At 42.4% G+C, this 15,807-nt stretch overlaps 1 protein-coding gene across 3 annotated transcripts in view; it reads right to left on the bottom strand.

Annotated features, from left to right (window-relative positions):
• Positions 1 to 15,474, bottom strand: part of stx16 (syntaxin 16) — a 30,732-nt gene extending 15,258 nt beyond the window's left edge. Inside the window, exons 1-3 of one of the 3 annotated variants that reach the window (XM_078555465.1) lie at positions 15,236 to 15,474; positions 2,984 to 3,091; positions 1,001 to 1,141 (exon numbers count right to left, since the gene is read on the bottom strand). In XM_078555465.1, coding sequence (XP_078411591.1) covers positions 1,001 to 1,141; positions 2,984 to 3,091; positions 15,236 to 15,358 — 372 coding nt within the window. In that variant the 5' untranslated portion in view covers positions 15,359 to 15,474. Of the gene's footprint in view, positions 1 to 1,000; positions 1,142 to 2,983; positions 3,092 to 5,865; positions 6,140 to 15,235 lie in introns of those variants that run through there. The other 2 variants (XM_078555466.1, XM_078555464.1) reach the window with 2 other exon arrangements.
• Between the last annotated feature and the right edge of the window lie 333 nt (positions 15,475 to 15,807).

Raw genomic sequence — 15,807 nt, 5'->3', positions numbered from 1 at the left:
TTTTAAGAAAAAGGAGGCCTATTTACTTGGAAAATAAGAATCTAAATGAGTGAGAGGGGTGCAAACAGATAAACACAAAGTGGCAATGCAAGTTGATAAGGCCATAAAATCTAGTTTTTGCTTGCTCTTTTTATTTCCACAGGGATAGAATTGCAAAGTAGAGAAGTTATGATAAACTTATACTGAACTATGGTAAGGCCACACAGAGTACTGGAATATAGGAAACATCGGAACATAGAAAACAGAAGCATAAGAAGGCCATTTGACCAGTCGAGCCTGCTCCGTCATTCAATAAGATCATGGCTGATCTGAATGTGGCCTCAGCTCCACATTCCATCTACCCTTGGTAGATTCTTGACTAACAAGGGAGTCAAAGATTATCTACCGCTGCCTTAAAAACATTCATTGACCCTGCCTCCACTGCTCTCTGGGGTCTGGTCGCCAGATTACATAAAGGATGTGAACCTGGAAAAGATGTTAAAAAATGATTTACAAGGACGATAACAAATGCAATGTCATCCTCATCAGGAAAGAAAGAACAGGCTTGGTCTCTTTTCTCTTGAAAAGAGAAGACTGCGGAGTAATCTAACAAGAGGCTTTAAAATTGTGTGTTTACACTTATGGGGAAGAGCAAAACCGGAGGCCATCAGAATAAGATAGTCACAAAGAAAGAAAACAGGGAATTCAGGAGAAACATTTGGACTACTAAAGCCAGCCAGCAAAGCTCCTGCGCAATGTCTAATAAGTGTTCATACATTCTGTTAAGATGCATTCTGCCTGACAAATAGACATGTTAAAAGGTATGGGGAGGGAGCAGAAGGGGGTGATTAGAATAGGTGGCTCAAGTGGAGAAGAATTAGGACAAATTTTATAGATTGTGTGGGCTATAACATTCTACAGTAGGTTTCTGTTTAAAACAGAGGCTGCATTATACTCCTGCTTCTGACTCCCAGGTCTCTCCACTCTATTAATGTTGCCCTACTGCAGAAGTATTCCAGACCTGTGTTATTTCCTGTGTGGTAATTTCTATCGCATGCTCCTCCTCACTGCTGTCATCCAGTGTCGGCCGGTTCAGATACTTGTCATGTAAACCAGCCAGCTCCTTCATCTTCTGTTTGATTCTGGTGATGTCAAACTGAATCTTACAGGAGAAAGAGAGAATAAAAAACATATCAACATTTCAATCTGCAACCCACCTCATTGACGCATGATGTCTCCACATTCCCTGACAGATTGCTGCCTCAACACAAGCACTGATTTGAAACTCTCCAAACAGTTTTCCGTCCATGCTCTAGTTCTGAAATGGCCCTTATCAAAGTCCCACATGATATCCTATGTGAATGTGACAAAGGTAAACTATTCTTCCTCACCTTTCTCGACCTGTCTGCAGCCTTTGACACATCGACCATACCATCCTCCTCCAATGCCTCTCCTCTGCTGTCCAGTTGAGTGGGACTGTCCTGACCTGGTTCCATTCTTACATAAACAGTCACAGCCAACAAATCACCTGGCTTCTCTTCCCGCTCCCACACCATTACCTTTGGTATCACCTCCTATTTCTCACCTATATGCTGTCCCTCGGCGACATCATCTGTAGACACGTCAGGTTCCAGATGTACCCTGACAACACCTAGCTCCAACTCACGATCACCTCTCTTGATTCCTCCATCGTCTCTGAATTGTCAAACTGCTTGTCTGACATCCAGTGAGCAGAAATGTTTGCCAATTAAGTATTGTGGGAAGGCCAAAGCCATTGACTTTTGGCTCCTACCACCAGCTTTGCTTCCTAGCCGCTGATTCCATCCCTCTCACTGGCCACTATTTTAAGTTGAACCAGACTGATTACAACCTTGATGTCCTATTTGATCCTGAGCTCAGCTTCTGACCCCATATCCTCTCCATCACCAAGACCACCTACTTTAATCACAATGATGTTGCCCATCTCCTTCTCTGCCCATCAGCTGCTGAGACCCTTATCAGAGTTTTTACTTCCAGAAGTGACTATGTGAATGTTCTCCTGGCTGGCCTCCCCATCGTCCACTCTCTGTAAACTTCAATTCGTACAACACTCCACCGCCTGTATCCTGACTCAAACCATGTCCCATTTCCCCATAACCCCTGTGCTCATTGGCCAACATCGGTTCCAATAGATCTTCTGTTTAAAATTCTCATGCTAGTGCACGAGATTCTCCAGGGTCTCACCCCTCCCTGTTTCCATAACTTCCACGAACCCTACATTTTCCAAGAGCTCTGTGGTCCTCCAATGCTGGCCTCTTATTCGGCATCCTCGGTTTTCATTGCTGCACCACTGGCAGCCGTGCCTTCATTGAGCTCTGGAGTTCCCTCCCTAAATTTTTCACTTTCCTATTTCTTTGCTGCCCTCTAAGTTGTTCCTTAAAGCCTACCTCTTTGACCAAGTTTTTGGTCAGCTGTCTTAATATCGCATTATGTGACTTGGTGTCAGTTTTTGCTGATAACACTCCTGTGCTGCACCTTGGGAAACTTTGCACGTTAAAGGTTATTTATAAATGTAAGTTGTTGTTATTGATCACAGGGAGTCTCAACATTCCCACACGGAACACAAACTCTAGCATGGACTGGTTAGAGGGAGTCTCCCCATTCCTTGGGGAAGACCTGCAAACCACCACCCACCCTGGCCCACACACTTAAGACAAATCTTAAGAAGCCTCACTTTCGTTCACCCTCCCGAAAGAATTTGATTTTAGGGAGCCCCCCACTCTTCAACAGAGTGGCCCTCCTCCAAGACCCAGACGTGTTTACAGGGAAGCTTCCTCTTTCTAGTCACCAACCCTTGCCCCCCACCACCCAGCTCACCGTTCACCAACAAACACTCACTTGTTAAAAGGGCCCTGAACACTCCCTACCTATTATATGCACAATACCCTGAACACTTAATTCATTTTCCCAGTAAAATCCCAAACCTGCATAAGCTGCATCACCCACAGACATACTAATCACTTACCTGCTCCACTCCATCCACCCATTTCGGAGGCAGTTTCTTGGTGACACCAATGGCAGCTTCTGGATCCAGACTGATCCCGGACACCAACGCCATGCGATCATCAGCAATCTGTCAACAAGACAAACACACAGTCAGTGTACTCCCCCCCCACACAGCAGGTAAACACCAACACCACCTTCTGGCTGCACATCTCTTGATACTCAGGGGTACCAGCCCATGTGGAATTATTAATCAGGTCCTTTAATCTGTGTCAATGCTTCTGCTGATAACTGTACAGGGAAGGTGCTACATTTTGCAATGCAGTTTTCCTAAGTACAGAATCTCTCCTGTCAAACCTTTTCTTGTTAATACCAGCTTATGCCAGCTGATACAGTCTCTACTTCCAAGGTTAATGAATAGGAAAGGGAAACAGAAAATATTGGAGACAAGTAAATCTTGGGGTGTGGGGCCAGGGCAATGGTTCAGGCTTCACTGGTCGGGCACTTTCTGCCACAATATTTCAACAGAGCTTAATTACAAAAGAAATCGTTTGCTACAGCTCCCAAAACGCATATACTGCAAACCTGTCAAATTTGTCAGGGTTAGATCACGGCCTGGTTATAGCTCAAAATGATGTTGCCCGCCCCCACCCCGAGAAACCCCCAAGGCTGTGGCCATTGCACCCACCATCCTCCACCCATCCAGTCCCCAATCCACTGGAGATGAAAGGTGGTATCTGTTGCACTGGTACAGCCACAATCCCAGTCACATGCCAATTCAGTCTATTAAATTTGTTCCTCAGCTAGAGGGTTTCTCAAACTGGGGTCCATAGACACTTTCCAGAGGGTCCACAAAATATTATGGAAGTGCTCACCAAGCAGGATGGTTGATCACCCAGGGCACTGCGGTCAAGAGAAAGCAAATGAGAGTCAGCCAGAGGTAGGCTTGATGTGAGCCAGGAGGCAGGAGCGCAGTGCAGTACACTTCACACCAAGGATAAACAGGCTCTGCAGTGAGAAGCAGGCACACCCATCTCACCCATAAGTAAATACCTGCTTACTTAGAAGCATTATTAAAACACAATATGCAGCATTTTCATCTTATGAGCATTATATCGTATTATCATTTAGATGGGGGAATCCTTGATTAATAATCCATTTGAAAAGGGGTCTGTCAATCAATAAAGTTTGAAACCCACTCCTCTGCTACGCTATCTCCTCCATTTTAGAATCCAGCTATACTGCAAACATCCTTAATGATCATACCAAACCATTTTTTTGGGGGTGAAGAAATTCTCAATATATGAATTTTAGTTTTTACTAATTAATTTTTGGTGCCACCTTCCTGACTTAAGTTAAGGTAATATTCTAGATTTACCCTTCCTGCCATTTAATACAATTTAGACATACCCTAAACAACCAGCTTCTCTCTAGACTGGAGAGATAACTCTCTAGTCTTTCCTCAATACTCGACTCCCTTTACATTGAACTTTAATCCTTCCCTGCATCCTTCCCAATGTCTGCATTTGTTTTTATTGAGCATGGTAAGCAGAGCTGAACCCAGTACTCCAAGTGTGGACACACTATAGACTATATAGCTACAGTGTCACCTCTGGAGACTCTGTCTCCAGTCAACAAGTCCAGTGAAATATCTCTGCATTCCTAGCTGCAGAGTTAAGGGTTCAACAGCACATCATAGGTTTCATTCAAAGGACTCCCTCTATCAATTTAATCCCATTCACTGACTATTCAGCTCAGGCAACACTCTGTCCACAAGGGGCAAAGTAAAGATACGTTAAAATATTCAGTCCGATGCACAATGCAGTACAGAAGGCAGCCACTACACAATGAGGTTTCTTTAACAAAAGAGCCAGCAGCATACATGTCATATCAGAGGCCCTGCAACACTCAAAATTTAAACCTAGATAACATACAATAAAAGGCTGCTAGAATTTCAGGAAAAGGTATGTGTGGGAAGGATTTGCAATCTCTATTGGTTGCAGCATTCAAGCACTATCTCTCACATCAACAAACTTGGGTCAGTGATATTAAGGGACATTATCTGGAAGGAGATCCGTTATGTTTCTGAAGGGTGAGAGGAAAATGACGATGTGGGGAGAAAGTTTGAAAGACAGGGATACTGGCACTGATTGACCTCTGACGAGTGGAGAGAGCTGAAGCAGAGTAGCTTCCAAAGTCAAGGAGGGAGGATACAGATTGCATTGGAGAGGATCACCAGGAAAATATAGCAAGATCACAAAATGACTTAAAAGCAAGGGCAATGTTGTGAAAGCTGACATTCTGGGGAAGGGGGTACTTGTGGAATTCAGCAAGAGCAGGGTAATGGATGTGTGGGACTTCATGCAGGGCTGGACTCAGGCTGTAGAACTCTGCAGTGAATGGAGTGGGGCTGCTCTCTGGGGCAGCACTCAAGGAATTAGGAGGTGCGATGGGCTTGGGTTTCAACAGAACAGGGCAAAAGTGGGCAATGTTCAGAAGTGGATAAGTGTTCGTAACTCACTAGATGCGAAATACTAATATTGCCAGCTCAGGAACAAACAAAACACAGTGGGTGCATGCCAAGCATTTGAGTACACTGTATTAAACCATGTTGTAGAGTATGAGACAATACTGGGCAGCTTCTGTGCACAGAGTAAACTCCTATTAACCGTCAATCCTCCAGAGATCTATGATGTGGTGTTTGTATGTGGGATGGGCAATGTTTCATATCAAAGGTCATTACTGTCAGAAGTGGAAGCTTTAAGATCTTGAAATGCAGAGTAAATACCTGCAAGGTATTTAGGAATTCCTGTTAAATGTGAATTTTTAAACACAAGATTACACTGGGCTCTAGCACCAAAAGCCTTGCTCTTTGTAGTTTATGAATGATAAATTGGACAGTACCTCATCCAACTCCTGCAGCGATTGGTAGCATCCATCAAACCCCAGCCAACCAGGGAGACCAGAACAGAGGAAACAGACACAGGTGGTCAGATCAGACAGCGAGTAAAAAAACACAGACAGTAAGTTAACAGAAACCAGCATCCCCAGTAAGGACTGTAACCATCTGTCAGTGTAGTCACACCAGATTCACTGGCAAAGAGCAGCCAGCTGAGTTAACTGGAGGAAACAAAACTAAACTGCAATTATGAGATTAATCCTGGGACTTTCATTATTCCAGTCTTATTTATAATGCAGAGAAGTGTGTAAGGAGCACAGCCTGGTGTAAACTAGGTGAATTCACCTGCAGAATGAAAGCTGGGATAACATCTTAATAATTAATCACTGCACGTTAACTAACCTCAGTAGCTCCTCACAGAGAGATTCACCAGTAACTTAATATCTGGTGCTTGAAAAGACTTCCATTTATACAGTGCCTCATTACATCTCTCAGAAACATCCCAACGTGCTTCTGAAGTGCAGCTACTATCATATGGGCAAATGTAGTAGCCAACCTCCAAACAGCAAGATTTCACATACAGCACAAGATAATTGAATAATTGAATCTATTCTTTGATATTGCTGGTTGAGGGAGACATGTTGGCCAAAACATCCCACATTCCTCTCCCACAGAGTCTGGCAGCTCATCTGAAAAGCACAGCTTTGACAATGCAGCACTCCCTCAGCACTGTAGTACCAGTCTGGATTATGTGTTGGGCTGAGGACATTGAATGTTCAAGAGTTTTGTTTTATTTTACAAATGGAGAGGTTTTCTGGTTAAGATTGTCTAACATTGCACAAAGAGCCAGACCACCTTTGCCAGAATGTCAACTTACAATTTTCAAACGGGACTCTCAATGATCTGGAGAAGTTTACTGATGTCAGTCTCAATGTACCTGTACCACTTGGTACATTTCACGTTTATCAAGCTGCTCCTTTCCACTCTGTGGGTGGAGGGTTTGGCAGCTGTAGATTAGATTTCACAGGTTTGGTTACCGGAACATTTTCAGTTGGATGACAACTTCCACAGATGTACCAATGATACTAGGCGTGACCTCTCCACCAGCTCTCTTGATAACTCAGCTTCCTCGGTGTTGTAGATTGCTTGCTAAACAATTTGTTCCAGCTAACTATCAGGATGACTGAAGCCATCGTCTTCAGCTGCCCCCAACAAAAACTCAAGTTCTCTGGTCACCTACTCCATCTCCTGCCCGAGTCATTGGCCAAGCTAAACCAGGCTGCTGGCAACCTCCCCATCCTATTTGGCCTCCAACTGAGCTTCTGGCTCCACATCTGCTCCATCACAAAGGCCATCTACTTCTACCTCAAACACTGCCCAACTCCACCTCTATCTCAGCCCAATTTGGAATTGAAATCCTCATCAATGTTTCTAGTACCTGCAAACTTGACTATTCTAATGCTCTCTAATCTGGCCTCTCAACCTCCACTCTCTGTAAAACTCAACACATACAAAGCTCTACTGAAGATCCTGCTTGTGAGGATTCAAGACTAGAGATTGTAAATATAAGATAGTCATTAATAAATCCAATAAGGCATTCAGGGGAAACTTTTCTCATCAGAGAATGGTTAGAATACAGAATTGTATTGGGAATATGAAAGGAATAGAAAGCAATACTGATAGAGTTTGAAGTATGGTGGGCAAGGACTCACATGATGCATAAACACAGACATAGCCCAAATGGGCTAAAGCTGAATGGCCTCTTTCTGTGCCGTAAAATTAATGTAATTCTATGCTGTTCATAACCTACACCATACAAAGCCCCATCACCGCTGTCCTTGCTGAACCTACATCTTCTCCAGTTCCCAACTCCTCAAATTCTAATCCTTGTGTTTAAATACCTTCACGGCCTTGACCTTCAATAGCTCTAAAGTCCTGAATCCCTACAATCCCTGACGCAAACTCTACATTTCTCTAACCTTGATCTCTTGTGCAAGAACCCCCCCACACCCCGCTCAGTACTCTCACAACTGACAGCCTTACTTTCTGCTCCACACACGTCCCTCCACCACCCTTTCCTCCCAAAACTCTCCATAAAACCTGCCCTTACATATCTCCGTCTTTGGCTCAGTAGAAATATTGTTCATTACATTCATCACATGCCAGTGAAGTGCATTGTGACGTCTTTCAACGTTAAAGACACTATCCAAGTGCATCTTGTTGCTTCAATATTTAAAAATGTATAATCATGTTCCCCAGATACATCGCTCAACAATGTTCAGAAACCCTCCCCAAAACTCAAACGGATCATTATTTTGCAAGTAAACCCGTAATTTCGCCTTTAAAAGAAAAAAGCTATCACTATAACAAAACTGATTGACCCAAGATCTTTGGTCGCATATCTAGAATATTTCAGTTGATTAGAACCAGCTCTGCAACACACAGTAGCAGCCTTGCCTCAGTGGTAAAACTCTTGCCCCTGAATAGGTGTCAATTGTTCACATCCCCCACCTCTGAAAATTTCAGCTCAAATTCTAGGCTGACGGTCTAGTGCAATAATGAGACCGTGTACTGTCGGAGGTGCAGTCTTTCTGATGAGACATTAATCGAAGGCCCCATCTAACCCTCTCAGGTGGACATGGAAAAGCTCCCAAGGCACTATATGAAGATGATCTGCAGAGCTTTCCCAGTGCCCTGGCCAACATTTATCCCTCAACCAGCATCACTGAAAACAGGTTAATTATCTCATAGGAGTGTGAAGGAACTCCCTGCATACAAATAGGCTGCCACATTTCCTATATGCAACAAGTGATGACACTTTGAAGTACTTCATCGTTTGTGAAGTACTGTGGCTGTATTGTGGTTGTGAAAGATGCTATACGAATACAAATCTTCCCTTGAAGCTCCTTTGGTTTTCTCAGATACTTGAGAACATAAAGTAGCAAAACATATAATGGAAACAGAGAGCATCAGATTGCACAGAACTCTGTACGATACACACTCACATGAAACAGTCTTGGTAGCCATGCAAACAGCAGCATGCACAATACATAGTCACAGTCCTCTTAATTAAATAGTGAAAGGGCAAAATAAGGGTCAAATCTGAAAGCAAACTGGAGGATACATCCTGTCTTCCAATCATTAGAGTGAGATTCTGTGATCAATACGCTATTACATTTTGATTGGCTAACACAAGCAGATCCTTTAAGGATTGTCCTCCATTAGAATCTCAGACTTTTATATGCCCCCCTCCCCCAACCTCAGTGACCATCAGAACTAGATGCTGGGGAAAGGAAATAAAAACTGGTGTGCAGCATCAACTAATAATAACCAGTTAATCAAAGCAAAGGTTAACTGCAAAGTAAAACTCCCTCCACACTGCCCCTAATATGCCCTATCCCAACTCTAGTACGCATGCATGCACACACACTCCACAATATGCACTGAGTCAACCCCAACATACACATATTCCAGAATATATTACGATTGAACCCAGCAAAGACACACACATTCCACAATGTAAAGATTAAATGCCTACAGACACAGATAGTCACACACACACACTCACTAGTGGTGAACAACTATTTTTCAGAATGGTAGGGAGTGTACAATAGTGGTCCAGAGGTTTGCATTAGGGTTCACAACTCTTTCTGATATATATTTTAATTACCTGGACCTGGGTATATAGGGGAAATAATTTCAAAGTTTGTAGATGACACAGAATCCAGAAATGTGGTAAAAAATGACGAGGCTAGTAACAGAATTCAGAAAGGTAAACAGACTGGTTAAAAGATCAGATATGTTACAGATGAAATTAAATACAGCAGTGGAGTGATTCATGTTAGTAGGAAGAATAAGGGGTGGTGTTAATTAAATGGTGCAATTTGAAAGAGGTGCAGGAACAGAGCAGGGTGTACTTACACGTTCCTCTGAAGGTGGAAAGACAAGTTGAGAAGGCGTTAAAATGTTTAAGGGATCATGTACATTATTAAGAGTAGCAGAGAGTACAAAAGCAATTTTATGCTAACCCTTTATAAGACATTGGTTGAAGCCCCAGCTAAAATGTTCTGTTCACTTCCAGATTTCACACTTTAGGAAAGGTGTCAAGATTTACTAGAATAGCAACAGGGAAGAAAGACTTCCATTATGTGGAGAGATTAAAGATGCTGAAGGCTTAAGAGCCCCATGCATTAAACCTTTGGTGTACAAGAAGCAGGCAGCACTGGCCATCTGTAAAAATATCCTCAGACATTCAGTTTAATCTTCTCTGCTCGAAGAAGAGCAAGGGGAGATTGACAGGCATTCAAAATCACAAAAAGTTTTGATAAAGTAAATAAGCAGAAATTGTCTCCAGTGGCAGTAGGGTCAGTAACCAGAGGACACAGATTTAAGGTTAACTGGGAAACAAACCAGAGATGACAAGAGAAAAAGCATTTACACAGCGAGTTGTTCTGATCTGGAATGCACTGCCTGAATGAGTGCTGGAAGCAGGTTCAATCGTAGCTTTCAAAAGGGAATTGGTTAAGTACTTGAAATGGAAAAATTAGCAAGGCTATGGGGAAAGAACAGGAGTGTGGGAGTGATTGAATAGCTCTTTCAGAAAGCCATCGTAGGTGTCCTTCTGTGCTTTATCATTTTCTAATTCTGTAATCCACAATGTAGTGAATAAACCCAGCACCCACTCTCAAATACACAGGGTACACCACATTATACAGTGATTCAACCCCATAATGAACCTATGCAGCATGTTCCACAATGTCCAGTGATTAAAGTCCAGTGTCAGTGACTACTCCTTTGAAATCTCTCTCCACTAATTTTAAACCATAAGAACGCCTTTTAGAGCATGAAATCTGACATGGTTCTGTGGCATGCAGGCTGGGATTAAAAAATATTAATATTGCAGGCATTAACAAGAAAAAAGCATCAATAACAAATTGCCTCCTTGGAGCATTTCCATTATATTCTGCTTTCCTGAGTAATTTTTGGAGAGGTTAACAGCAATCTGGGATGGCACCATGACTTTATAGCGTCTGATCAGATCAGGAGAAGTTATTGAATAATCATCTGGAAGAATCCTGCTTATCTTCTCTTCCTAACCCAAATATCTTGGCCAATTTAGATTTCCCAGTTCTATTGCTCTGTTATGCTTCAATACACAACAAATCCTCACTTTTACAATTATTTGCCAAGTTAGCATTGGCTAATTTTTACTGATCGAGTATTAATTTTACAATAGGTTTATGGGACAGGGTCCACAGAGTAGTGACGGTTCACAGGCCATAGGCATGGGTTCTGGGCAAGGTGCGCAGGTCATGGGCACATGCTCTGGGCTCAATATGGCCCTGACACCTGTTCTCAGAGAAGACTGAACAATATTGACATGTAAATATTTCACTCAACAAGTAGCTTAAAGAGATCTGCTTTGCAACTTTGATGAGAAGTAACACAATGTCAGAATCCTTTTATTACCTTGCTGCTGGCCCATGTTTTGAGTTACATTACAGCTTTTCTCTCAGTAACTAATTCCTAGTCTGCAAAGGAAAAATTGACTCCTTTCTTTTGAAATAAAAAGATATGTCCCCTGGTTTCTCCCCAAGATGTAATGGCTAAATCTGATATGGTTTTGAAGCATGAGGCTGCAGTAGTCCCAGTTTGATCCTTACCCACATCCTCAAAATCAGTTGGGCTGCTGTTCTATTGAGATGTTGCAATTATCAGCGATCTGGCTTAGAGGTGAAAACAAAAAAAAAGTCAGCCAGGATTGCCACTCCTTCTGGAACCCTAATGGCAATCCACATGCCAATATTTATCCCTCAACCAACATCACAAACAAATTATCCAGTCTATATCACAGTGCTGTTTGTGGGAGCTTGCTGCGCACAAATTGGCTGCTGCATTTCCTATATTACAACAGTGACTACACTCCAAAAAGTACTTAATTGGTTGGAAAACACTTTGGGATGTCCTGAGGTCATGAAAGGAGCTTTTTAATCTAAATCTTTCTTCCTTTAAAGCCAGCTGCTGGGATGACCTAGTAAAAATATTATGAATAATCCCATAAGATATATTATGAAATGGAAATGGGCACTGGAGAAGTTACAAAAAATATTTACTAGACTAATACCAGAACTGAGTCATACCTATCATGAAAGGTTGAACAGGTGGGGAAGTTATGAAAGGGTTTGACATGATAAACAGATGCTTCCACTGGCAGGCGAGGTCAGAACTAGGGGCCATAAATATAAGAGTCATTAGTAAATCCAATTGTGAATTAAAGTCAATTCAGGAGAAACTTCTTAATCTAGAGAGTGGTTTGAATGTGGAACTTATTACCACAGAGAGGAGCTGTATGGGGATATGAATAGTACAGGTGCATTCAAGGGGAAGCTACATAAAGATACAAGAGAAAGTAACAGAAGGATATATTCACGGGGTTAGATGAAGAGGGGTGGGTAGAGGCTTGTGTTGGTGGGAGGGTATAAACACCTGCATGAACCGGTTGGCCAGAATGGCCTGTGTGCTGTAAATACCTTGTAAGATATCTGGCACTGTTAAAGCCAGCATAAGGCCTATAAGCCTGTGTGTTGAAAGAGGCCGTGCAAACATCCACCTGTACAAAGGCAGTTAAATATTCCTAAATGGATTGTTACCCTGGAGTTTCAAAGCAATGAGTGCTGATGGGTCTATATTACCTATATTGTTTCTCTACCCCCACTCTGGATGCTAGTGGCTCCAACACCAAGCATAATACTAACTCTGAGGGATGACCAGCTGGGCTGATGTCAACCTGTCTCTATGTCTCAGGCATAACTCCAAACTTGGATAATTTAGCTAAAAGGTATGTGTACAGTTACAGATCTCAAGAAACTATATAGACTGCAAATTGGCACGTTAGGGTAAATTTGGAGGTAATGCCTTTCTGTTCTGTAATATTGAACCCAATTAGTTTCCTCAATTACTAACCATTTAATTCAGCTATGCTCTCCCCACTAATGACCACTAATCTAAATGTGCCTTCAGCACCACCAAAATATAAATAAATAATTTCGTCCAAAATTCAAACAACTTCTGAATACCGGTTCAGTGCTCTCCTTTGTTGAGTATGTGCCTCACACCAGCAGAGCATTAACTGGTTTCTTATTTTATGCTGCACTGTGAATCAGCAATTAAACACACAACATTATCAATCCAATGACAAAAGTGTCAATTTAATAGCTTGTAGCAGAGTGACACAGCATGCACACAATACTCTATCAACTCTTAACCCCAACTATTTCTAACATCCAGGAAATATGTCAGCAAAAATCTTTTCATTTATTGTTTTATACAATATTTATGTATAAAGCTTAACTGTGAGATAACTTCAGGTATTTTAGCCTTCAGTGGACGAGCTGTAGAATTGCTGGGTTCTGGAATATGGTTATGTTAACCTGGGATCTATCCCTCAAAGGTCCAAATACTGCCCACAATTATAGCTACATGTGAATTGTCTGGATTAGTAACAGCTTACACATTACAAGCTGCATGTGTGGACACGAGAGAAAACACAACAGCCACTTCGACAAGGTCTCGAGTTCCAACATCAATTCCCAAACACTAAAGGAAAATGTAAATCTACAGGTTTGCTCAAACTTGCATCACAGTTTATTCATTACACATTGTAAAAACAGCATTAAACTGCAAAACATGTGGGTGTTTGCAAAATGTGTCGACAGCCAATGCTGTTTCTGACCATGTATATATTTATACAGCCCTAGTGCAGGAATTATATTTCTAAAGAATAATCCCACTGCCCTAACTGTAAGGATATTTATATTTCTATAAAGATAGGCTTGAGCAAAGATAAGAAAAAGGTGAACAAAGGACTAGGAGAGACTGATACCATTAGAGTAAGAAATTGTAAGGTGTTAGATAGAGACAGAGGAAGAGGGAATGTTATAAGGTCCAAATTAAGTTTACAGTACATGTATGTGAACATCAGAGTGTGGTAAATAAAGTTGGTGAGCTGCAGGGGCAGTTAGACACCAGGGTAACATGATGTTATGCCAATAACAGAGACCTGGCTCAAAAGTATAGGACTGGGTACTACTTTTCTTGATCTATATGAATGACCTAGGCTATTTCAAAGTTTGCAGATGACACAAAACTTGTAAGTATTGTGAACTGTGAGCAGAATAGAGATGGACTGACAGGCTGGTGGAATGTAAAGACACATGGCAGATGATATTTACTGCAGAGCAGAGTGAGGTGATACGTTCTGGCAGGAAGAACAAAAGAAGCAATATAAAAAAGAATACAATTCTAAAAGCGGTGCAGGAGCAGACAGATCTGGGGATATTTGTGCACAAATCACTGAAGGTGGCAGGGCTGCTTGAGGAAGTGCTTAAATAAGACTATGGGATCTTGGGCTTTGTGAGTAAAAGCATAGAGTGCAAAACACCTTTATGAATAAAACCTTTATAAAAACACAGGTTCCACCTCAACTGGAGCAGTGTGTTCAATTCTGGGCACCACATTTCAGGGAGGATTGTAGGAAAGATTTAAGAGAATGGTTTCAGGGATGGTGGTCCTCAGTTACATGGATAAGATTATAGAAGCTGGCACTATTCTTCTTGGAGAAGGGAAGGTTGAGAGGATATTTGATAGAGGTGTTCAAGATCATGAGGCATCTGGACAAAGTGGATAGGGAGGAACTTACCCATTGGTGGAAGGGTCAAGAACCAGAGGGCACTAATTTCAGAAAGAACTAAAGGCAACAGGAGGAAAAACCTTTTCACACAGTGAGTGGCAACGATTTGGAATGCACTGCCTGAGAGTGCAGTGAAGGCAGATTCAATCAGGGCTTTCAAATGGGAATTGGATCGTTATTTGAGGAGAAAGAAATTGCAGGGCTACAGAGAAAACGTTGGGGGAGTGGGGTTGGGTGAATTGCTCTTGTAGAAAGCTGGCAGACATGATGGGTTGAATGGCCTTTTTCTGTGCTGTAACCAATGATTCGAGGGGCTGAATGACCTATTCCTGCTCCTATTTATGTCCTTCGATATAGTAATACATAAACATACATACTGTAAGAAATACACTACATATACTATGTAATAAATCCAAATGTGTAATATATATTCTATTAAATATACTAATAGTATATAAAGTTCTCTATATACATATATAGAATATATTCTATATAATCAATATACTATATAATAAATCTATCTGTCTCTCTGAGATATACAATATATATGCATTCTATATAATAATTAAGTGGCCTGATCCTGAGGGTATATTTAATTTGATATTCCCGAGGCCCGGTGCCGGCCCGGCTTGCTCTCCCTCTCCCCGCGGCCCCGCTGAGAGACTAACACTGGGACTGGGACTCACCGCAGCGCCGCGGCCCAGGGCCTGTCCCGGCTTTTTACTCACTTGCTCGGCCAGCAGCTGCCGGCTCTGGGCCGCTCGGTTCCGCATCAGCACATAGGCGTCCGTCAGGCTTCGGGTCGCCATGGTGGCCACAAGCCTCCGCTCCCCTAAGCCACAAGCGCCAGCGTCTCCCTCCCACCAACACCCGTTTCCCGGGGAAGAGAAAGAATGCAACAACTGCAAACTGGCTCCGGGAAAGGGGAGTCACTTCCGGAAAGCCGTGTCCGTCCTCTTCAAGATACCGACTGCAACTCTGGCCCGAGCGAAAGGTTCTAGGGATCGCCAGTGCGCATGAGCAGAGCTTCAGTGGCATCTCAAATCAGAGATTTAGTCCCACTCCACAAACTTAAAACACAAAATCCAATCTCATACCCTATTGTAGTACTGAGCAGACTTGCCCAACTCTCACCAGCTTATTGCCAGAGAAGCAATTCTTAAGTCAAGTTAGCTATATTTGCCAGAAAACTCTAAAATATCAGCATTTTTCAGGGGCAGGTTTGAACTCCACCTTTCGTAGGCCGCAGTGACCTGTT

Source organism: Cetorhinus maximus, chromosome 13 (assembly GCF_964194155.1).
Source record: "Cetorhinus maximus chromosome 13, sCetMax3.hap1.1, whole genome shotgun sequence".
Lineage (NCBI taxonomy): Eukaryota > Metazoa > Chordata > Chondrichthyes > Lamniformes > Cetorhinidae > Cetorhinus > Cetorhinus maximus.
This window is presented reverse-complemented; position numbering and strand designations above follow the sequence as displayed.